Source organism: Anomaloglossus baeobatrachus, chromosome 3, assembly GCF_048569485.1.
Source record: "Anomaloglossus baeobatrachus isolate aAnoBae1 chromosome 3, aAnoBae1.hap1, whole genome shotgun sequence".
Classification (NCBI taxonomy): Eukaryota; Metazoa; Chordata; class Amphibia; order Anura; family Aromobatidae; genus Anomaloglossus; species Anomaloglossus baeobatrachus.
Genome location: NC_134355.1, coordinates 38060555 through 38084953, shown reverse-complemented (window position 1 = coordinate 38084953; position 24399 = coordinate 38060555). Strand labels below are relative to the sequence as shown.

General features: G+C 47.2%; 1 protein-coding gene across 1 annotated transcript in view; it reads right to left on the bottom strand.

Moving 5' to 3' along the window:
* The window catches only part of USH2A (usherin), a 1098211-nt gene that overhangs the window by 663630 nt on the left and 410182 nt on the right, over positions 1-24399 (bottom strand). The window contains exons 27-28 of the mRNA XM_075339131.1: positions 5383-5586; positions 2777-2857 (exon numbers count right to left, since the gene is read on the bottom strand). Of these exons, the coding sequence (XP_075195246.1) occupies positions 2777-2857; positions 5383-5586 (285 nt within the window). The remainder of the gene's footprint in view (positions 1-2776; positions 2858-5382; positions 5587-24399) is intronic.

The following is a 24399-nucleotide window of genomic DNA, read 5'->3' as shown; positions in this document are numbered from 1 at the left end:
AAATCTTCTCCAACCCAGTAAGTGACACATCACTGGAATCAGGGTCTCTGTCTCTACGTTATGCTACTCTCAGATGGGGGCGCAAAAACCTGGTGACAGATTCCTTTTAAGAACATTTTGAAAGAACTCTGTCCCAAAATAATCTTTCCTCTTTGCTCATTGTCACTTCTTCTGAAGAGGCAACCAGGACTCTCCACCTCAGATAGGCAAATAATCATGCACAGAGAAATGTGCTGACTAGATGATTTAGATTATCGAAAAGTTTATTTTAATATCTTCTAATATTAGAATATTCAGAAAAAGGCAAATACAACTGTCCCAGAATGCACTAGGGTTGCAATATAATTACATAATTACACACATTCCACAATTGTATGATTGTTAAAGGGAATCTGTCATCAGGTTTTTGGTATCTAATCTTAAGACAGCATGATGTAGAGCTTGAAACATAGCATTCAATTATGTGTCTCTTATCACAGTGTGTACTGTTATTTACTTGCAATGACTGTTTTAGCAACAGGACCTTATCATCACTCGGACTACATTGACTTGTGCCTGGTAGTATGACACGCCCCATCCGGTGATAAGCAGCTCACTGTATATAGACAATGTGCATAGACAGCCTGGTGTGAGCGAGGAAGCTTTCTCAGCTTTGCTACATGATAAATCTAAAAACTCTGATTGTTTCAAAACCGCTGACCCCAGATAACTAAGTGACACATCACTGGAATCAGGGTCTCTTTGCCTACATCATGTTTATATCAGATGCATTAGCAAAACCGGCTGACAGATTCTCTTTAAGAAAACCACTGAACCCAGTAATCTAAGTGAGACATCATTGGATTCAAGGTCTGTTTACCTACATCATGCGGCTTTCATGTGAAGTAGTAAAAACCTGCTGATAGATTCCCTTTAAGAGTCTGACCTCTGGGCCATTTACTAATCCTGAGAATGAAGGAGATGTAGATCCTTCACCAGCCCTACTTCCCCTGATTCTCAGGATCGGTGGGGTCTCAGTAATTAAACCAGAAGTCACCATAAAGTAATAGCATATATTGATGATAAAGTAGAGCTGAACGGATTCCGACGGATCCGTCGCGGGTTGTGGAGGATCCGGGGAAGAGAGAGAGAGAGAGAGAGAAAAAAAAAAAAAAATATCCCGAACCTGGATCGTGCAGCCAGATTCCCGGGTCGAGGTCGGACCCGGATCGGACCCTGAAACCGTGCGAATCCGGACTTTTACAGTTCGGGTCCGCTCAACACTAATGATAAGCCATTACTTTATTAAGTGGCAGAACCCCATTAATTTTGCTATTAGAGGTCAGTAAACTTTGAGTCTAAAAGCAGTCCGTTGTGCAAGTAATGAGAAATCTAGTGTAGAAGTCATATGTGTGACGCCCTGGCAAAACCAGGTAGTCACAGTTAGGCCCCCGCATAACACCATCCCTCATTAGGAAACACACAGCCGACCAAAAACCCTAGTCACCCCCCCCCCTTATGGACAGATAGACACACCAGTGGGCGTGACCAGGCGGTTGGGACACGCCCACCCATGGGTCTAGACAGCCCGGGGCGGGAAAACAAGCAGATCAGTTTGTAGTTCAGATTGGAGAGGAGTGTGGGCTGGAGTTAAGTGTAGCTCCAGCAGAGGACGTTCAAGTTGAACGGTGCCAGGGTAGGAGCCCTGGTGCCACTGGCTAGGAAGCAGACAGTGGTCTCCGTCAGCAGGAGACGGGAAGACGGCTCGGCAGAACCGAGGTGGATTGGGACAGGTTGTAGCCCGCTGGTACCAACACGGGGAATCGACTCGGAAACCGTAGCACAAAGAGGGGTACTCGGACCCTGAAGCCAGAAACTGGAACCAAGCGGACTGGTTAATTCACCGATTGAGGCCAGGACTAGAGGTCCTGTCCCACCCAAAGTCCCTCATAGAAGACAACAGCCCACCAATAGGGATAAGAGGTCACCGCCAGAGCTCATAGATCCCACAAGCCAGCATCTGCGGGCACGGCTCCTTAGGCCACATCCAGCCGGGAGTGGACTCCTGAGTTTTACACTAGGAAAGTCCACCTTAGATAAACAGTGCAGAGGAAGAGGATAGAGACCACCAGCCGAGTGGGGTACCCGAATGCAACCGGCCGCGGCAACGGCCACCATTACCTTGGTTTACCAGAGACTTGTGTGGTTTATTAACAGTGAGTACACCAACACTCCCTGCGGTCGCTATACCCTGCACTGAGACACCGGGTCCCGGGGCCACCATCCCTACCCACGGAGGTGTTAACAACTTGCTGCACAACATCTCCCCCGAGTGCCCTGCAACAGCAGCGGTGGTGTCCCACCTCACCACACACCGTGGGTGGCGTCACAAACTTAATACGGCCTAGCACGTACATCTACGTCCCCTCATTCACTCGGCGTGTCCACGAGACCCCCGGGTCCGGAGACCCTCGAGCCACCACCCCTGAAGGCCCGGATCCGAGCAGCGCCGGCTGCTGGCGCGAAGGCGGCACAATATGCAAATCAGGCTGGAAGTGCACAGGGGGCGTGTCAACAATGCAAGTATCCTGACACGCCTCCTGTGCATTTCCAACCTGATTTGCATATGACTTCTATACTAGATTTCCCATTACTGACACATCTGATCTACCACTACTTTCATATGTAAAAACATGCATACAGGTTCCCTTTATGGTACACCATCTGAAGAGAAATGCAGTAAATTAGCACTATATAAATAAAAAAATAAATAAAATCCACAGAAACATCTACTTACTTGCAGATTTAGAGCGACCTCGGCTCCAGGGACTGGCTCCTGATCCTCCATCGTTAGATGCAATCACACGATACAAATATTCTGTAAAATTAGAAAAATAATAGAAGTAATAAAAGTAATAAAAGTATACAAAAGACAGCACACGTGTTGTGAAAATGCACAATGTTTTCTGAACTGGAGATGTGCAAAAAGATTCACAGGTCACTGGCCATGGGGGTAGTCCATGACTGCCATAACCAGAGCTCTGAGGATGTCCTCTAGTCTTCAGCCATCCCCGGAGCTTCTTCTGATTAATATGTCCGGTGTGACATCATGCAATGATGATGACATCATACCAAGCCTAATAATAAAAAGAGGAGCCACAGAAGTGAGCAAGTAGGAGAAGGTTTGCAGGACTCTGGTCCAGCAGCCATGGACTTCTGACATGGAGGAGGTTCTCAGGGTTCTGTTTCGGCAGCCACGGACTTCTTACATGGAAGAGGTTCACAGTGCTCTGGTCTGGCAGCCATGGACTTCTTACATGGAGGAGGTTCACAGTGCTCTGGTCTGGCAGCCATGGACTTCTGACATGGAGGAGGTTCGCAGGGTTCTGGTCCTGCAGCCACGGACTTCTTACATGGAAGAGGTTCACAGTGCTCTGGTCTGGCAGCCATGGACTTCTTACATGGAGGAGGTTCACAGTGCTCTGGTCTGGCAGCCATGGACTTCTGACATGGAGGAGGTTCGCAGGGTTCTGGTCCTGCAGCCACGGACTTCTTACATGGAAGAGGTTCACAGTGCTCTGGTCTGGCAGCCATGGACTTCTTACATGGAGGAGGTTCACAGTGCTCTGGTCCGGCAGCCTTGGACTTTTGATATGGAGGAGGTTTGCAGGGCTCTGGTCCAGCAGCCATGGACTTCTGACATGGAGGAGGTTTGCAGGGCTCTGGTCTCGCAGCCATGGACTTCTGACATGGAGGAGGTTTGCAGGGTTCTGATCCTGCAGCCATGGACTTCTGACATGGAGGAGGTTCGCAGGGCTCTAGTCTGGCAGCCATGGACTTCTGATATGGAGGAGGTTTGCAGGGCTCTGGTCTCGCAGCCATGGACTTCTGACATGGAGGAGGTTCGCAGGGCTCTAGTCTGGCATCCATGGACTTCTGACATTGTGATGATTCGCAGGGCTCTGGTCCAGCAGCCATGGACTTCTGACATGGAGAAGATTCACAGGGTTCTGGTCTGGCAGCCATGGACTTCTGACATGGAGAAGGTTCACAGGACTCTGGTCTAGCAGCCATGGACTACTGACAATGAATTTGACCCAGTGTCTTGTGAAACTTTTTGACCTTCATTAGTTAAAAAGTTGGTATGAAGATACCTTTTCTGTCTTTGATTTTTCTAGATATTTGCTCCTTGGCAGGTATTGAATCAAGTACTGTATTGAAATCAGCACAATACAAGGGATTAGGAAAAAAGAACAAAACAGATGCAATGATATTCTAGGAAACCTCGGTGACCATGTGTGGCGCCCTGGACAAGCCAGGGGCCACAGGTAACAACACACACACACCCACCCCCAGCAGTTTCACAGCAGACATCCCCAGTGAAACTTGATTCCTTTCCTCGGGCTCAGACTGACACACCAGGTGGGCGGAGTCAGGAGATGGAGACGCCCACCCAGGAGTTAGCTGGCCTGAGGCAGGAAACAAGCCCAGACAAGTCTAGGAGAGGAAGAGAGAGGAAATCTGCAGAGAGGCAGACGCAGACTGGGCCCTAGGATTGGAGCCTAGGGCCCTCGTGCAGCAGAGAGTCAGGCAGACGGTAGTGGCCGTCTGCAGGGAGCCGGGGAGACAGTTGGTGGAACCGTAGGTAGCCGGGGCTGGGCGGTGGCCCACCGGTACCGAACCGGGGAGCCAGCTGGAAGCCGGAGCGCAGGAGGAGCGTGGAAGAAAGGACTTACACCACCAAACTGGGTCAGGGGAGAAACAACAACCGCAGCCGTCTGTGGGCACCCGTTTATCCAGCCGAGTGTTTTACCAAGGATTGTGTCGTGATTACTGGCTGAATGAGTACCCCGTGCCGTGCGGCACAGCGCTGCCCCTGCGACCCTGCACCTCACCAGGCCCCGTAACCCGCCTGCTACCCATCCACCTACCTCACCGGGCCCCGGGACAACCAACCCCCTACCTACGGAGGGGAGAACTAACATCTAGCTGCTCCATACCAGCACTCCCGGGATCCCCGTCCAGAGCAGCGGTGGTGTCACAACCTCACCACAACCATGGGTGGCGTCACGGACAATCTCCCTTACCAAATCCCCTTTTACTGTGGAGCCTGGGATCACAGACCGGGTCACGCTACCGTGATACCCACAGAAGTGACCTCGTGGCCCGGATCTGAGTAACCCCTGGTCTCCGGGCGACATACATGCAACTAAAAACAACTACATAAAAGAGAAAATAAGGCAGGTGACTCGTTTTACTATTCTACATTATAAAAAACAAATATTCTTCAGTGATGCTGCAATGGAAAAGTGGGGACGTTGCCCTTTGTGACCATTTAAATTCAATTAAACATCCTCTGATCTTCCAAAAATGATGTTGCACATATGGCCGCCATGTTCGTACCTGTGAACGGTTGCACACTGGGGTCATAAACATTTTCCTTTTTTCCCTCGTAGATGATGATTGAGTCATTTCCTCTACAGCTTGTAGACCTGTCAGGTGATGGGCAGCCATCTAGACTGACCCTGAGGGTAGAGATGGACACAGTCGCAATATTTACTACAAAACCTCGTTCGAAACTGATGTCCTTCAAGCATCCACCGAAACCTGGGATGAAGAGAAGAAAAGGAGAAACCCATTATGTGCGCTCCACCCTGACAATAACGTGACTAGAGGTGAGCGGAGCTTCACCATTGTCTTCTGCCATCTAAAATCCCTTTTCTCCCCCCAACTGATGACCACTCTGCCCTTTCATCTCTGGGTATGCTCCCATCATGTTTCAGTCATACTTTTGTGTTTCCAAATTCAGACAGACGGCTGAGAAAAAGCACAAACGGCGCCCAAAAGTTGCATATTTTCAACATGTAATAATTTGAAGTCTCTGTGGGCATGTCCAAAGCCCATGTTTCAGAGGACCAAAAAACAGAAATTCAGACAGACATGCAGGTCGGACCCCTAAACTGATTTAGACCAAACCTCAAAATAAATGAAAACCCCCGACCTCTAAAGTTAATAAAACTTCAAACCAGATTCTAAAATGAAGACTCCAGGACTCTACAATAGACCTAAGATTAAAACTCTAAATAGTTCAGTTCTTAAACCAGATCCCTAAAAAATCAAGACCAAATAAAATAAGACCAGACGCCCAAACAAGTTAGACCAGAGACCAGATTCCTAAAAGCCACTGCAACCCCCTTAACCTATTGTCTCCTTCCCCAACACCCTGTAGATTCTAAGCGAGTGAGGGCAGGGCCTTCTCCTCCTCTATACCTGTATATATACTAATGTATGTGATCCCTTGTACAGATGTACAGTAGCCTCGAATTAAGTGTTAGATAGATAATAATAATAATCTCCCTGACAATCATTAGTCAGAGGCACCCGTACATGTGGCGCCCTTGACCTGGTCAGGCACCACTGAGTACTACACCCATGCTGGAGCAGTACTCCCAGGTAATACTAAAGGCTGTAATAGGGTGTGTACGCACAGACACATAGCAACCAGGTCTCCCACACCTTGAGAGGGGACCCTTGAGCAGACCCAAGAGGGGGCGTGCCTCCACATCTCAGCAAGGGGTGTGGGGGAGGGGCTGGAAGCTAGGTTGCAGCGGCTGTCAGGAAAGTAAGAGGAGAGATAGTCTGCTAGCGGAGAGCGTGAGTTGCCTAGAGAGGGACGTGCGCTGACACGCTAGTCAGACCCTGCTTGTGTAGTAGCCGTTAGCGGGGGAGAACGGTTACCAGAAAGTCAGTCAGAAAGACGCTGAGGAGGTCAGCTGGTCGAGTACGGGGACTCCTGGAGACTAGGCACGCACGGGGAACAGGTCCCTAGAGTAGACGTCCATTTATTGATCTGCTAAAGCTGCCGGTGAGGGGAACCACAAGTCCCTCACCAACCAAATAGAGTCCGAGCCTCAGCAGCAACGAGGGGGCCCATAAGGGTGATCGAGCCTGGAGCCATCTCCCTTGGTCCACGCTGCCAGCAAACAGGCCAAAAAGGGGAGAAAAAGCAGTAGCAACTTCCCTGGATGAATCCCACGGTACTTTAAGTCAGGGGTTATCCGAAACAAGAAGTGCTAGGAAGGCGAGTTAACGGTTACCCTTAGACCAGCCTGAAGGATATCTGGTTTCACCTGGTTTATCTCAGCATCGCCCGGGTTACCTCACAAAACCATCTGAAAGTGAGTAAACAAGTTGAAAGACACCTTGGACTGAGACTGAGTTATTCTGAGACCTGTTGTTCTACACACCCGAGCCCCTGGGGCCAGCCTCACTCACGGGAGGCCACACCATCAGACTGCAGACCCCATCAGCCCCAGACGCTCGTTAAAGCTGCAGTGGCGGTCACTTATATCCCTGACCGCAAACCATGAGTGGCGTAACAACTCCTACTTACATAAACTGACATACCTGTTGCCAGAAATACCCAAAGGAAGACCCTGCGGCGTCCCTGAAAGTGGAGTGAAGTCCCTGGGACGACCGCTGCAGGTGGGCGACACATACACATTAGACTGTCAGCTAAACCTGTTGATTTTGTCTGGTTTGGACAATTTTTATCTAATGTGAATGGGTGCCTTAACTACTATGTATAAGGGTATTTGCACATAATGTCTTCAGATGTCTGCGAAGTCAACGAGTTATTCAAGTGGAAGTCTCTTCAAGACACAACGGTGACTTTTGTCCCAAAGTGATGTTTTTGGCTTCCTTTTTGTCATTTTTTCCAACACCTTTTGGCCACAAGTGTTTTTTTTTAACGTAAATCGTATGCAATAGGCTAAAGTACAGCCCACTCACTTCTTTTTAAGAGCTTGTCGCTTATAGAAGCTTGAAGAGGTTAAAAAAAAGCTCAAATGACTGAACATTTGCACAGCAAGTTGTTTTTACACTGCAGTGCATGTGTGTCTATGGCAGACCTGGGCAAGGGGCGGCCCGCGGGCCACATCCGGCCCGCCTACTCTCTGTGACCGGCCCGCCTGACTCAGGGCGTCCTTGCTGGCCAGTCACTGATGAGAGCAATCTGACCTGTTGTGCGGAGCTCCAGGCTCCGGGAGGCGCGTGGTCAGATTGCCCTCATCAGTGCCCGGGCAAATGCCGGGGCCCTGGAGAGCCGGGGGGGCCCACTCGGCCTCGTCAGTTCTGGTGACCCTTGGCCAGGACCCACTCGCCTTAGTTCTGCTGTCCCCCGGGCCGAGTAGGAATCTGCAGCGCCGTCCCTTTAAGGAGCAAAGACTTCCTGGCTGAACTTAATCTGTGGGCGGAGCTACCGGCCGGCGTCCTGCTCATCCCACAGATGAGAGTTGCAGTGCCAGCCAGCGACCCCCAGCACAGTGCTTCTTTCCGGCTCTGTGTGGGCCCCCTCTCCACCGTGACCTGAGCGGTATGTGCCCTCCCCACCGCCCGATTTATGGGCCCTGGTGAGCTGTATGGGCTCTTCTCCCCCCTAGGTGTATTCCCTGCAAACGCCCCCCCCCCAGTGCCGTATGTGCTGGGCCCCAGAGCCGCGTGTGTGTCTGTCTGTATGTACATATGTAGCAGAGCTATGTGTGTATGTATGTAGCAGAGCTATGTGTGTAAGTATGTAGCAGAGCTATGTGTGTATGTAGCTGAGCAATGTGTATGTATGTATATATGTAGCAGAGCTATGTGTGTATGTATGTAGCAGAGCTATGTATGTAGCAGAGCTATGTGTGTATGTATGTAGCTGTGCTATGTGTGTATGTAGCAGTGCTATGTGTGTATGTATGTAGCAGTGCTATGTGTGTATGTAGCAGTGCTATGTGTGTATGTATGTAGCAGTGCTATGTGTGTATGTATGTAGCAGAGCTATGTGTGTAGCAGAGCTATGTGTGTATGTATGTAGCAGTGCTATGTGTGTATGTATGTAGCAGAGCTATGTGTGTATGTATGTAGCAGAGCTATGTGTGTATGTATGTAGCAGAGCTATGTGTGTATGTAGCAGAGCTATGTGTGTCTGTAGCAGAGCTATGTGTGTATGTATGTAGCAGAGCTATGTGTGTATGTATGTAGCAGAGCTATGTGTGTATGTAGCAGAGCAATGTGTATGTATGTATATATGTAGCAGAGCTATGTGTGTCTGTATGTAGCAGTGCTATGTGTGTATGTAGCAGTGCTATGTGTGTATGTATGTAGCAGAGCTATGTGTGTATGTAGCAGAGCAATGTGTATGTATGTATATATGTAGCAGAGCTATGTGTGTCTGTATGTAGCAGTGCTATGTGTGTATGTAGCAGTGCTATGTGTGTATGTAGCAGTGCTATGTGTGTATGTATGTAGCAGTGCTATGTGTGTATGTAGCAGTGCTATGTGTGTATGTATGTAGCAGAGCTATGTATGTAGCAGAGCTATGTGTGTATGTATGTAGCAGAGCTATGTGTGTATGTATGTAGCAGAGCTATGTGTGTATGTATGTAGCAGAGCTATGTGTGTATGTATGTAGCAGAGCTATGTGTGTATGTATGTAGCAGAGCTATGTGTGTATGTAGCAGAGCAATGTGTATGTATGTATATATGTAGCAGTGCTATGTGTCTATGTAGCAGTGCTATGTGTGTATGTAGCAGGTAGCAGAGCTATGGGTGTAGCAGAGCTATGTGTGTCTGTATGTAGCAGTGCTATGTGTGTGTAGCAGTGCTATGTATGTATGTAGAAGAGCTATGTGTGTATGTATGTAGAAGAGCTATGTGTGTATGTATGTAGCAGTGCTATGTGTGTATGTATGTAGCAGAGCTATGTGTGTATGTATGTAGCAGAGCTATGTGTGTATGTATGTAGCAGAGCTATGTGTGTATGTATGTAGCAGAGCTATGTGTGTATGTATGTAGCAGAGCTATGTGTGTATGTATGTAGCAGAGCTATGTGTGTATGTATGTAGCAGAGCTATGTGTGTATGTATGTAGCAGAGCTATGTGTGTATGTATGTAGCAGAGCTATGTGTGTATGTATGTAGCAGAGCTATGTGTGTATGTATGTAGCAGAGCTATGTGTGTCTGTAGCAGAGCTATGTGTGTCTGTATGTATGCAGCAGAGCTGTGTGTCTGTAGGCATGTATAATGTGTATCTATGTATGTCAGTGTATATGGCTGTATAGATGTGTCCGTTCTATATGTATTTTTGTGAGTTTGTCTTTAAATATGTATGTGTACGTATGTGTGTCTGCGTGTTGATGGGGCCCACTGGGACTCTTCCGCCCGGGGCCCACAAAAACCTGGAGCCGGCCCTGACCCTCATCACACGCTGCGTGTCGGGCAGGAAACAGAGGACAGATCCTGAAGCTCCGCACAGTGTAGGCAGCGGAACGCAGGAATCTCTCCTCTGTTCCTTGCCCGACACTTTTCTCTGTGACACACGCGCGCCCTGATATCGTCAGTACGGCGCACGTGTGTCATTTGAAAAGTTCCTGCCCGGAAGGAGAAGCTGCAGAGGCGGGGGCCGTATGGAGAGAGGCAGCGGCGGGGGCTCCTAGGAATACAGCGTCGGCGCAGCCTGGCCATGTGAAGGAGAAGCAGCTCAGCGGGGGGCTCGTACGGAGGTGTCTGAGGACGGGAACGATAAAAAGAGAGGTGAGTGGTTACTAGTAACCTGCGGGGACAATGGGGGCGGGCAGGCGGGGGGCTGGGGGAGAGGGGTAACTTTTGACAAATATTTGGGGTGTAGTGGTTTAGTATATGGGAATGTAGTTTTACAGGTGTGGTATATGGGGGGGGTGTAGTGGTGTAGTGTTATAGGTGTGTAGTGGTGTAGTATAATACAGGTGTATATAGGAGTGTAGTATAATACTACACCCCTATATACACCTGTATTATACTACACCACTACACCCCTATATACACCTGTAATATACTACACCTCTATATACACCTGTATTATACTACACCCCTATATACACCTGTATTATACTACACCACTACACCCCTATATACACCTGTATTATACTACACCCCTATATACACCTGTATTATACTACACCCCTATATACACCTGTATTATACTACACCACTATATACACCTGTATTATACTACACCACTACACCCCTATATACACCTGTAATATACTACACCCCTATATACACCTGTATTATACTACACCCCTATATACACCTGTATTATACTACACCACTACACCCCTATATACACCTGTATTATACTACACCCCTATATACACCTGTATTATACTACACCACTATATACACCTGTATTATACAGGTGTATATAGGGGTGTAGTAGTGTAGTATATTACAGGTGTATATAAGGGTGTAGTGGTGTAGTATATTACAGGTGTATATGGGGTGTAGTGGTGTAGTATATTACAGGTGTAGTGGTGTAGTATAATACAGGTGTAGTATATTGGAGTGTAGTATAATACAAGTGTAGTATATAGGGGTGTAGTGATGTAGTATAATACAAGTGTAGTATATAGGGGTGTAGTGATGTAGTATAATACAAGTGTAGTATATAGGGGTGTAGTGATGTAGTATAATACAAGTGTAGTATATAGGGGTGTAGTGATGTAGTATAATACAAGTGTAGTATATAGGGGTGTAGTGATGTAGTATAATACAAGTGTAGTATATAAGGGTGTAGTTATGTAGTATAATACAAGTGTAGTATATAGGGGTGTAGTAATGTAGGTTATCACAGGTGTAGTATATAGTGATGTGCTGCAGTTTATTACAGGTGTAGTATATAGTGATGTAGCATATTACAGGTGTATATAGGGGTGTAGTGATGTAATATATAGTGGTATAGTATATAGAGGTGTAGTTTATTACAGGTGTAGTGTATACTGATGTATATTACAGGTGTAGTATGTGGCGGGTGTAGTGATGTAGTATATGGGGATTGTGTGTGTATGTATACAAATATACATATATATTATACACGCACAGTATATATGCGTGTTTGTATATATATATATATATATATATATATATATATATATATATGTGTAGAACCGAGTTAATTATATTAGTCCGGCCCTCTAAAACCATCCCAATTTCTCATGCGGCCCCATGGGAAAATTAATTGCCCACCCCTGGTCTATGGGGTACTCGGTCCCGGGTGGTGTATTGCTGGGGAAATGTCACTTGGTGGCCGTTGCCCGGTTCCGTGCCCTGGGGACACTTTTTAAAAGGGGGTATATTTACAGGGGAGATTAAATGAAAATTATACGTGACGCCACTTGCGGGTTGCGGCTAGGTGGATGGAGCCGCCGCTGCACAGTTCTCACTACTGGGGCTGGTGTTGGTGGCAGCCTGGATGTTAAGCCCTCCTCAAGCAGGGTCAGGCCCCAGAGGATAGGTGATGCAGATGGGTGCAGAAAGAAGACAGGCCACACAAGGGGTTGCAGTGTAACTGGTTCCTTTACTCACAGTCAGATGGAAACTGGTCACCCGAGAAAGGCTGGTGTTCACCGCGGGTCCCCTTAGTTCCAGTGCCAGTTTAGTGACCTGGTGGCTTCTTTCCCCTGCACCTGTCTTTGGTTGGTGGGTCCCCGTGGCTTGGAGCATCTAGGGGCCCCCTCCTGGTAGTCTCTCAACGGTAGTCCGTATGACGGTAGCGTGTACCCCGTGGGGTTGGAGACTCTGGTCTTGTTCCCCAGTTCTCCCGTTGCTACTGAGTCCCGAACTTCAAGATCAGTGAAGTCCTAGATGGTCCCTTCGCTGTGCAGATTTTATCAGGTCTGCCTGGAGCGTTTGCCTGATTTAGGATTCTGTACCCGTTGGTGCTATGTTTCCAGGAGCACTCCACCGTACTCCATCGGCAACCACACGCCTGGGCTCTCAGGTCACCGTTACACTCCTATCAGTACGTCCATCACCAACGAATCTCAAAACTCAACTTCTGACTGTCCACTGTCTGCCCCTCCCACCAGTTCATCTAGTGGACTGGATTGGCTCCACCTCTAAGTGGCCATCCATTAGGTCCAACCCTAGTCTGGTACCAGTCTATGGGGAAGTTTGGGGATAACACAGGTATTATTTGGAATGTTTTTGTTGTTACCGGCACTGGTTTCTGGGTCACTGGGGGTTGGCCCTGTATCCTGGTTGGGGATGCAGTACCTTGTAGCTCTCTGATGGATTCAGGGGCGCTACACATATGTTTATTCTTTTTAAGGTTCATAGAAAAATTATCCAGCAGCTTGATCCAAGAATTTTTCTTAAAATATTATTTTTATTGAAGTATAAAGTTAAAAAGTCCAAAGGTCACATGGAGTAAATAAATGGACAGAGGACGCGTTTCAAACTTCTAGTTCTTATTCAGTCTGAATAAGAACTAGACGTTCGAAACGCGTCCTCTGACTCCTCTGTCCATTTATTTATTCCATGTGACCTTTGGACTTTTTGTCTTTATACTTCAATAAAAATAATATTTTAAGAAAAATTCTTGGATCAAGCTGCTGGCTAATTTTTCTATGAACCTTCTGAGTTAGTCTTGCCGACTTTTTCTTCCTTGCACGGTTCCAAGGCTGGTGTCTCCTGAACAGGTGAGCTGGAACAAACTTTTATACTTTTAAGTATTTATATAGGTTTTTTATTTTTTTCATTTGGTTTTCAGAGCGGAATTGCCTGAAAAAGACATTGTATGAGCATACCCCTAGTCTGACTTACCATAAGGGGTTGTGACCAATTGAAGTGCCTAGGGCAGCCTGAGCAACAAATATGGCCCTGCATACATATCGATCTGGGCATGTCTGTATCCTCTACCCCTCTACAGATAAATCAGATTGATGATTCTGTATAATCTTGGACTACCCAGGATGCCTTGCACCATTCAATTCTGTTTTCCTCGCAATGACAATGATCTGAAAACTATTATTGATGCGTCCATCCCTCGTAATTAAATTTCATATACAGCGCCTTCTATCATTGACGCCTTTCCGGCTTTATCTACTGGTCATATACTCATCATTGTATGAATCATTCCTAATTAAGGCCAGAAATTAAAATGTCCAAACTTCATATAGATAAAAGCTGATCTGGAGACCCGTGCTGGCTGCGTGGAGGCGGACATGACTCTGCATTCATTTAAATAGATTATTTGGAGCTGGATTTCACAGCTTGTTTGATAAGATTAAGTGACGGAGGTTTGTGGGGCACATAAAATAGAGATGTCATATAGTATATTGTACAAGTACGATGCACGCAGCAGGCGGAAACACTCATAATGCAGTGTACAGTCACATAACACATGGTAACAGAGCTAATATAATGTACAGTCATACAACATATCATACAAGGTACCATTCCAAATAAACAGGCACACAACACATGATACAAAGCACCAGCTGTACAACGCAAAGTAGCACACACATATCTGTCATGGCCGTCTCTCTGTATTTTGAGACTAGTGACAGGATCAGGACTAGAGTCTCTCATTGTCATCTGAGACTCTACATATTAAGCATGTTTTCTTTCTTCGGGTGTGGCAAGGGTTAATGTCAGTTTTCCATGCCAGCAGCTTCTGACTCCTGGTCAGGTGTTTCCGGTTTGAAACTTCTCCCAGTCCCTTTATATACCCGGATGCCTTTATTCTCTTTGCCATTTGGACTCTAGGCCTGGAGGTGGAAGGAGCTGCTGGAGGCCATGGTGTTGGTTGTGGCGTAGGCTGCAATACTGATGCCTGACTGCAGCCTAGTAGTTGGAATTATAACAATAAATGAATCCCCAGCACTCAATGGGACAAGAGACTTGAATAATGCAAACATGTTTTATTAATAGATTATCTGCAAAAGGAAAATTACACTTCAACCAGAGTTAAGCAAAGCCAACGTTTCGGCCAGACATGGCCTTTGTCAAGATTTTGCGTATCATAGAGTTGGGGAAAAGAGGACGAATTGGACATCAAAGACCAAATCTTAGTGGAAGCGTCAATTTTTGCAGTAATTTTGCAGTACCATAGGAGGTCAAAGAGACAAGAGAGAAGAGAAGGAGCTACCTGCCGCCTCCTGCAGCTGCCACCACTGACACTTGAGACTCTGTCCCTGCTCCCCCTGGCATACAGGCGCTCCTTCTCTTCTCTCACTTGTCTCTTTGACCTCCTATGGTACTGCAATATTACTGCAAAAATGTACGCCTCCACTAAGATTCGGCCTTTGACGTCCAATTGTTACGTCACCGCCGGAGTCTGCTCCAGCGACTTCTGCTCCGATCACCAGGCGACACCGTGTTACTGCCGGGGAAGGTGCTGGTGATGGGAGAGGAGTCGATGCCAGCGGCACCGGTGGGCGCAGGCTCCGATCATCCACTGGGCTGGGTTATCTTGGGATCTGCAGTACCGCTGGCTGACTGTGGGTGGCGTGTGTTTTCAAGCTGAAGTTGTCAGCTACAGCCAATGGGAAGACACCACACCCTTCTTATTCCCCCTCCTGTCACATGACCACTGCCAGAGATAGTTCTGATTTCCTGGCTCCTGGTCCGCCCTATTCTGTTTTGTGATTCCTGTGTGCTGACTTCTGCGTGTTTTCTGACTACCCTTCTGCCTGCTGTTTTTGTACCTCGCTGCCCGATCCGGATTTGACCTCTAGTCTGTCCATTACATCCCCCCTGAGTCTGTTGATCCAGACAGGCATTACACCAATTCGTCCTCTTTTCCCCAACTCTATGATATGCAAAACCTTGACAAATGCTATTTCTGTCCGTAACGTTAGCTTTGCTTAACTCTGGTTGAGGTGTAATTTTCCCTTTACAGATAGTCTACTAACAAAACACGTTTATATTAGTCAAGTCTCTTGTCCCAGTGAGTGCTTGGGATTCAATTTTTGTTATAGCCCTTTTCTCCTTAAGCACCCCCTTATTTGCAGTTGAGCCTGGCCTTATTACTCTTATCTGATATAGTTGTTGGCGTTAGTCTGTTGTTGTTTTCCTCCCTGTCTGTCATACCTTCCTTTGGTGTGTTGTTTTTGTGCAGTACTGGGACTAATGATCCTTACTTTCCTACTCCCTAGCCAGGGCTTACTGCAGCATCCTTCAGGGCTTGAGGTTCTGGCTCAGCGACAGGTGAGGAACCTGTATAGCGACTGGCTAGGAGTGCAGGGCACAGTGGCAGGTAAGTGGAGGAGGTGTCCATCTTCCCTCTCACTAGCATCAGGGCCCACCGTTGTTTATGTGTCCCCGGTGTACCCCTTGTTTGTCTTGGTGAAACCACTGTCTGTTGTGTGTTTTACCTCACGCCAGATCTTCCCTAAATCCAATCTGTGACAATAATGTACCAGTACAACACATACAACAGGCAGTAACACATATACTGTACACTCATAAAACACGTTACATATCACCAAACGTACAACACATAGTAATAGACCTAATATAATACAAACGTCATACAACACACATTATAATGTACAGTAATTACAGCACCTATTAACATATACAGTCATAAAATACATAACACAATGTACAGCCATACAACATTTAGATGAATGCCATTTCTGGGTGTATATATTTCATAGATCTCTATTTAATAAAGTATTTCATTGGGGGTAGACCAATCTGTGTCCAATGTAAACAGGCTGTAAACAATTTATAGAATCAAAGAGTTTACAGAGGAGCAGAGTTTTTAAGATTCCAAGTGTGAAGCAAAATTCATTATATCTAGTTTGGTAGATGCCATTTTTTAACAGTAAATAGTGTTTCACTTTTAATTAATATATTACTGATTGAAAGGAACGGAGGGGAGTGGGAAGGTGGGAAGGAAAAAAGGAAAGAAGGAAGGGAGGAAAGAAGGAAGGAAGGGGGAGAAAGTAAGGACAGTAGGAAGGAAGGAAACAAGGAAGGGAGGAAAGAAGGAAGGAAGGGGGAGAAAGTAAGGAAAGTAGGAATGAAAGAAGGAAGGGAGGAAAGAAGGAAGGGAGGAAAGAAGGAAGGGGGAGGAAGGAAGGAAAGTAGGAAGGAAGGAAAGAATGAAAGGAGGAAAGAAGGAAGGAAAGGGGAGAAAGTAAGGAAAGTAGGAAGGAAAGAAGGAAGGGAGGAAAGAAGGAAGGAAGGGGGAGAAAGTAAGGAAAGTAGGAAGGAAAGAAGGAAGGGAGGAAAGAAGGAAGGGAGGAAAGAAGGAAGGGGGAGGAAGGAAGGAAAGTAGGAAGGAAGGAAAGAATGAAAGGAGGAAAGAAGGAAGGAAAGGAGAGAAAGGAAGGAAAGAAGGAAGGAAAGGGGAGAAAGGAAGGAAAGTAGGAAGGGAGTGAGTGATGTAGGAAGCATGTATGGAAGGGAGGGAGGAATGAAGCACGAAAGGAAGGAAAAAAGAGAGGGAGGTAGGAAGGGAGGAAGGAAACAAGTGAGTTAGGGAGGAAAGTAGGTAGGAAGGTAGGCAAGCAATGAAGAAAGGGAGGGAAGTAGGTAGGGAGGTAGGAAATCAATGAAGAAAGGGAGGGAAGAAAGAAGGAAAGTAGGAAGAGAGTGAGTGAGGTAGGATTGAAAGAAGGAATGGAGAAAATAGGGATTATAGGTAGGGAAGAAGGATATGCAAGGGAGGGAGCAGAGGTAAGTTAAAAAAGGAAGAAAAGAATGAAAGGGGCAAGAAGAAAGAAATAAAGGGAAGAAAGCACATAGGAAGGATGCAAGTAAGTTGGGAAGGTAAAAAGGAAGAAAAGAGAGATGGCTGGAAGTTAAGAAGGGATGGAAAAAAGGGGGTAGGGAAGGAAGAAAGAAAAGGAGACAGTTATAAGGAAAGTGAAAGGAAGGAGGTTAGAAAGGAAAGAGAAAGAACGAAAGAAGAAAAGATGGGTATGAAGGAAAACATAAACAAAAGTAGGAATGATTTATAAAAGGAGGGAAGGGAGAGAAGAAATGATTGAGAAAAATAGAAACATTCAGGCTTGTTTATTTAGACTCAAGATATCAAACCAAAACAGCCTTTTCCGACACAAAGTAAGAACACGTCGGTGGCGCATCACGGGGTGATCGTTGCTGTAGCGAACAATATCGCTACAGCAGCATCACATGCAATTACCTGTTCACCGACGTTGCTGTGGCCGCCGAACAATCTCTCCTTTAAGGGGGAGGTTCTTTCGGCGTCACAGCGGCGTTACTAAGCGGTCGCCCAATAGAAGCGGAGGGGCGGAGATGAGCGGCCGGAACGTCACGCCCACCTCCTTCCTTCCTCATTGCCAGCGGCCGCAGGTACGATGTTGTTCCTCGTTCCTGCGGTGACACACAGTGATGTGTGCTGCCGCAGGCATGACAAACAACCTGCGTTCCAAACGAGTAACGATTTTTTAAAAATGAACGACGCGTACACGATGAACGATTTGACACCTTTTTGCGATCATTACTGATCGCAAAAAGGTGTCTCACACACAACGACATCGCTAACGAGGCCGGATGTGTGTCACCAACACCGTGACCCCGACGATATCTCGCTAGAGATATCGTTGTGTGTAAATGGGCCTTCAGTCCTTAGCAAAGACAAACAACACTGGAGGTCTGCACACCTCCATACACAAACACCAATTAATTCACGTGAACTTACTTATGTCCACCATACCACGCCCCAGGGTGGGGATATGTGAGCAGCCAGTCCCACCAATTTCTCTGACTGCTCTTAAACCCAGCCCTTGCCATGCCCTATTAACTATCTCAGCAGTAAATGTTCTGGAGCCTGCTTCTGGGCTTATATCACAGAGGGGAACCACCTCTGATACATATCTCCCATCTACAACATGTCTGGCATTCATCTTACAATTGATAAGACATAGTTTATTGTATTATAGTTAGATATTGGGAAGATACAAGATAGATAAGATATATGGGATAAATAGATAGTAGATATATGACAAAATTCAAGTTATAGTAGATTTATAAGTGATATTAGTAGGAAAATGGACAGATAAATACATTAAATAGATAATTAGTAGTCATGTCTGATAGATAACAGAAAAGATAAAAAAAAGGATTAATAACAGATTATAGATTTTTGTAGCTGGGAATTCTATAGTAGACGATGAATACTATAATATTCTTTTCTTTTTCCAAACAATACAAAAATAACAATAAAGATTGACTTTCACAATGTAGACGCATCCTTCACCGAGAGAAGAAATAATTGCCAGCTCAGCATTTTCTGTCTCTTTGAAAAGTTCTCAGGTCGTGAAGACTAAGTAATAAGAAGCAAATTATGATGTAGACAGAAGCCTCGGGGGAGCTGTATCGAGATCATGTATTTCAATAAGGCTCTCTGTAGTTTTCACATGATAACAGATTTTGGTAGTCATCCCTGGAGAGTCTCCTCTGTAATAGCATTCATTGTACATGCAGCCCTCAGACTACATCAATCTGTGGGGTGGATTAGGAGAGGGGACATTAGGAAACTTGCTACACGGAATATTAGAACCAGGATGAATGTAATTTACTCATCAGCGATCTTGATAAGAAATAAGTTAAAGGGGTTGTCTCATCACAGATGGTACCTTTAATATAAGAGCCACCTGAGATCATCAGCCAACAGCTGCTCATTTCTCCCGCATCGTTCGCGACTGGGAATATATAGTATTGCATGCAACTAAACATGGATGGTTGATTATTTCTTGTATGGACGTTTGTCACTGGTTCTTCAAAATGACTCGTACAGTAGGGTATAAAATGGTTGAATCCCCTTGAAGACAATCATATGCTCCAATCCCTTAAAACAATGAGTTCTATTGTTCCACAACAAAATTGTAAATTGAGCAAAAGTAGCTCAGTCCTATAGATTTGGAAGCGAAAATGACAGATAAAATCGATCATTAGTGTTGATCGTGGAGAATTGTAATGCAGTAAATGTATGCTACTAAGTGCCATTACATTAACGAAGCCTGGTCTTCAAGCGAGACACTTTAGCCTGGTACCAAAAATGAATCATTGATTGAGTCTCAGAAAATATTACTACCTTTGCCACACATCAAACTAGGACTAATGAAAAATATTGTAAAGAGCATTCATCAAGAAAGTGAGGGTTTCAAGTATTTGCCACCAAAATCTCCTCAACTTAAGACATGCAAAGTTGAAAGAGGGTATCTTTGTTGGCCCACAGATTAAGGAGCTTTACAAGAACATTCAGTTCGATGATGTTCTTCAAAGTGTGAAGAATGCAGCGTGGAATAGTTTTAAGAGTTTTTGTTCAGGACTTTTGAGAAACGAGTCTGCGTCCAATTACAAAAAGCTGGTGGATATCAGGGGTATGTAATGACAGAACAGGGGCCCCTAGGCTGGCCCTGAGACTTGAGTCCCTCTCGGAGTGAAGCGGGCTTTACACGCTGCGACATTGCTAGCGATGTCGCGAGCAATAGCACCCACCCACGTCGGTGGCGCGTCACGCGGTGATCGCTGCCGTAGCGAACAATATCGCTACGGCAGCGTCACATGCAATTACCTGCTCACCGACATAGCTGTGGCTGCCGAACAATCTCTCCTTTAAGGGGGAGGTTCGTGCGGCGTCACTAAGCGGCTGCCCAATAGAAGTGGAGGGGCGGAGATGAGCGGTCAGAACATCTCGCCCACCTCCTTCTTTCCTCATTGCCGGCGGCCGCAGGTACGATGTTGTTCCTCGTTCCTGCGGTGTCACACATAGTGATGTGTGCTGCCGCAGGAACGACAAACAACCTGCATTCCAAATGAGGACCGATTTTTTAAAAATGAACGACGTGTACACGGCGAACATTTTGACATCTTTTTGCGATTGTTACTGATCGCAAAAAGGTGTCACACACAATGACATCGCTGACGAGGCCGGATCTGCGTCACAAACACCGTGACCCCGACGATATCTTGTTAGCAATATCGTTGTGTGTAAATGGGCCGTTAGGCTTGATGGAAGCCAGGTCTGACCCCACAGTGTGACCCTAGCTCCTGTCCGATCCCTGATCTTACTCTACCTCTCCCACACCAGTTGAACAGGCTGCTAAACACAAAGACAAAACCCGACAAAATGACACGGCCAAGGGAGAACGGAAACTCGTATACACAGCACTCAAAACACACAGGAGAGACAATATGTGTACCGGGAAACAACGAAAAAGGGAAGGAAGTAACTACACAACAGGGGAACGTTTACACCACTCAGAAATGCAACATGAATCACTATTAACAGGATAAACACCAAGACCGGGATCGCTGGAGCTTATGCTGAAGCAATCATCTGCACAAACAGGAAGGAAGCAGTGCTTTAAATAGGGAGGAGACAGCTGCATGAGGTAATTAGCAACCTGTGCTCTTAAGCGGGCTTTACATGTGCGTCATGGGAAAATCGCTGCCCGTGGCGCACAACATCGCTAGGACCCGTCACACATACTTACCTGCCTAGCGACGTTGCTGTGGCCAGCGAACCGCCTCTGTGGCGCCCGGACAAGCCAGGTCGTCACAGCACAACACCTACACACCCCACACTCCCGGTCAGGCACACCAAAGTCAGACAAACACCCTTGTTGCCTTCCTCCAGGGGCTGATGTCCACACCAGGGGGGTTGGCCAGGCGGTTGGTCCCGCCCACCGAGGAGTTCACAGTCCTGGAGGCGAAAAAAGTAGGGCAGATTTGTGTTGGAAGTGAAAGTGGAAGGAGGGAAGCGGCAGAAGAGAAGCCTGAAGTTGGTCCGGGTGTGTGGCCCGGACGGATCAGCAAGGTTGGCAGACGGTGGTGACCGTCTGCAGGAGTGGCCTATTGGAGCTAACCGTAAGGACCGTGGACGGGCGGTGGCCCGGCGGTACCGGACCGGTACGCAAAGAGAAGCCAGCACCATCCGGCAGGGGCTTACGGACCCCGGCAAGGCTAGGAGTCGCCGTGAATTTGCCAAATCCGTTAGCGAAGGGAACCTCCTGGGTTTCCCAGCAGCCAAGTCCCGTCAGAAGGCAACCGTCCAACCGAGAGAGGGAAACACAGTCACCGCCAAGGCTAAAGTTCCCAGGGCCAGAGCCTGCGGGCAAAAGGGGCTTCTTCAGCACCCATCCAAGCTGGGGAGCGGGTTACCGGTGGGAACCCATTGGAACCGTACACGTTACACAGGTGCAGGGAAAGGCAGTCACCATCAACCTGCCGGGAGGAGAAACACCGCAGCCGTCTGTGGGACCCGTCCATCCAGCCGTGTGTTTTACCGAGAACTGTGTTCTCATCATTGGCTGAGTGAGTACCACCGTGCCGTGCGGAACAGCGCTGCCCCCGCGACCCTGCACCTCGCCAGGCCCCGAAACCCGCCTGCCATCCATCCCTACCCCATCACCGGGCCCCGGGACAACCAACCCCCTACCCACGGAGGGGAGAACTAACATCCAGGCTACTCCCAGTCATCGCTCCCGGGATCCCCGTCCAGAGCAGCGGTGGTGTCACCAATATCACCACAACCGTGGGTGGCGTCACGGACAATAACCAAATCCCCACAATCCATCCCCACCCTTTTCACTCACAGGCGAGGAGCGCCGCTCGAGTCCCCAGGATCCGGCCCACCGCTCAAGCCACCACCGAGCAGCAGCAGCCGCAGCGGCCGGACCCGAGCAGTGGGAGAGCGCAGCGTGCCCTCCTCCGCCCACGACACCTCCTTTCTAAGGTGGCGGTTCGTTCGGTGTCACAGCGACGTCACTAAGCGGCTGCCCAATAGAAGTGGAGGAGCGGAGATGAGCGGGCCGAACATCTCGCCCACCTCCTTCCTTCCTCATTGTGGGCGGCCGCAGGTACGGTCATGTTCCTCGTTCCTGCGGTGTCACACATAGCGATGTGTGCTGCCGCAGGAACGACGAACAACCTGCGTCCTGCAACAGCATCGATAATCGGGAAAGGAACGACGTGTCAATGATCAACGATTAGGTAAGTAATTTTGATCGTTAACTGTCGTTCCTGCGTTTCACACGCAACGATGTCGCTAACGAGGCCGGATGTGCGTCACGAATTCCATGACCCCAACGACATCTTGTTAGCGATGTCGCTGTATGTGAATCCCACTTTAGGTTCTGCTCACCAGTCTGCAGAGCTGAAGACCAGTGAACCTGAACCAGTTGACACCTGGCTCTGGCTGAACAATCCAGAAGCCTCAGGTTGCTTGTCAGACTCTGTGGTGTGAACAGAGTCTGATGACATCATGCCCGCAGGTGTGTGCAAAACTGAACATCACATGACAGTAGATGAGATTCTCATGTGCTACCACAGGCTTGGGGTACACATGTCTCTGAAGATTCACTTTCTCCAATCCCACCTTGATTTCTTCCCAAGGAACTCTGCAGCCATCACTGATGGAGACGGTGAGAAATTCTATGAGGACATTGCTCCCATTGAGAAAAGGTATGAAGGGAAATAGAGCGCTGTAATGTTAGGAAGCTATGAGTGGACAATCAAGAGAGATGCTCCAGAGCTACTCTACGAACGTCAGGCCAAGAGAAACCACCCAACTTGAAATTGCATTAACTATAGTTCTTTAGTTATTTATCATGCACTTTGGCCCATGAAATGATAGTTTGTCATAAAAACTCCCAATGTGTGGAAGGTTTTAGCAAATTTCACCTTGCAACCATGAATTGTTCATTTCATTAATTTCATTGCCCCACATCTATTTTAAATAACTTAAAAATATTTCACGGATCCGAACACTCCTTTCCCAAGAAGCTGCAAAAACATTAGTACATGCCCTTATTATCTCCCGCCTGAATTATTGCAACCTCCTGCTCTGTGGCCTCCCTTCTAAGAAGTCTTGCACCCCTACAATCTATTCTAAACTATGCTGCCCGACTAATCCACCTGTTCCCCCGCTACTCCCCGACCTCTCCTCTCTGCCAATCCCTTCACTGGCTTCCCATTGCCCAACGACTCCACTTCAAAACCCTAACCATGACCTACAAAGCCACCCACAACCTGTCTCCTCCTTACATCTCTGACCTAGTATCCCGGTACTTACCCGCACGTAACCTTCGATCCTCACAAGATCTCCTTCTCTGCTCCCCTCTCATCTCCTCTTCCCACCATCGCATCCAAGATTTCTCTCGTGCCTCCCCCATTCTCTGGAATGCTCTGCCACAACACATCAGACTCTCGCCTACCTTGACAAGCTTCAAAAGGAACCTGAAGACCCACCTCTTCCGACAAGCCTACAACCTGCCGTAACCCTCAGTCTGATGCAGCGCCGCACAATCAGCTCTACCCTCACCTACTGTATCCTCACCTATCCCTTGTAGACTGTGAGCCCTCGCGGGCAGGGACCTCTATCCTCCTGTACCTGTCTGTGTCTTGTATTGTTTGTGTTTATTGTACTTGCCCTATTATGTATACCCCTTTCACATGTAAAGCGCCATGGAATTGATGGCGCTATAATAAATAATAATAATAATAGAGCTAATGATTTAATAACATGGTAATATTTTGTCCCCTAATGGTCATAGAAATGTAGATAACCTGATTTAAATGTCTTTTCAAAGAATTCTAGATTATTTGTTGAGCAGCTGCTCCATGTTTTTGGTTCTT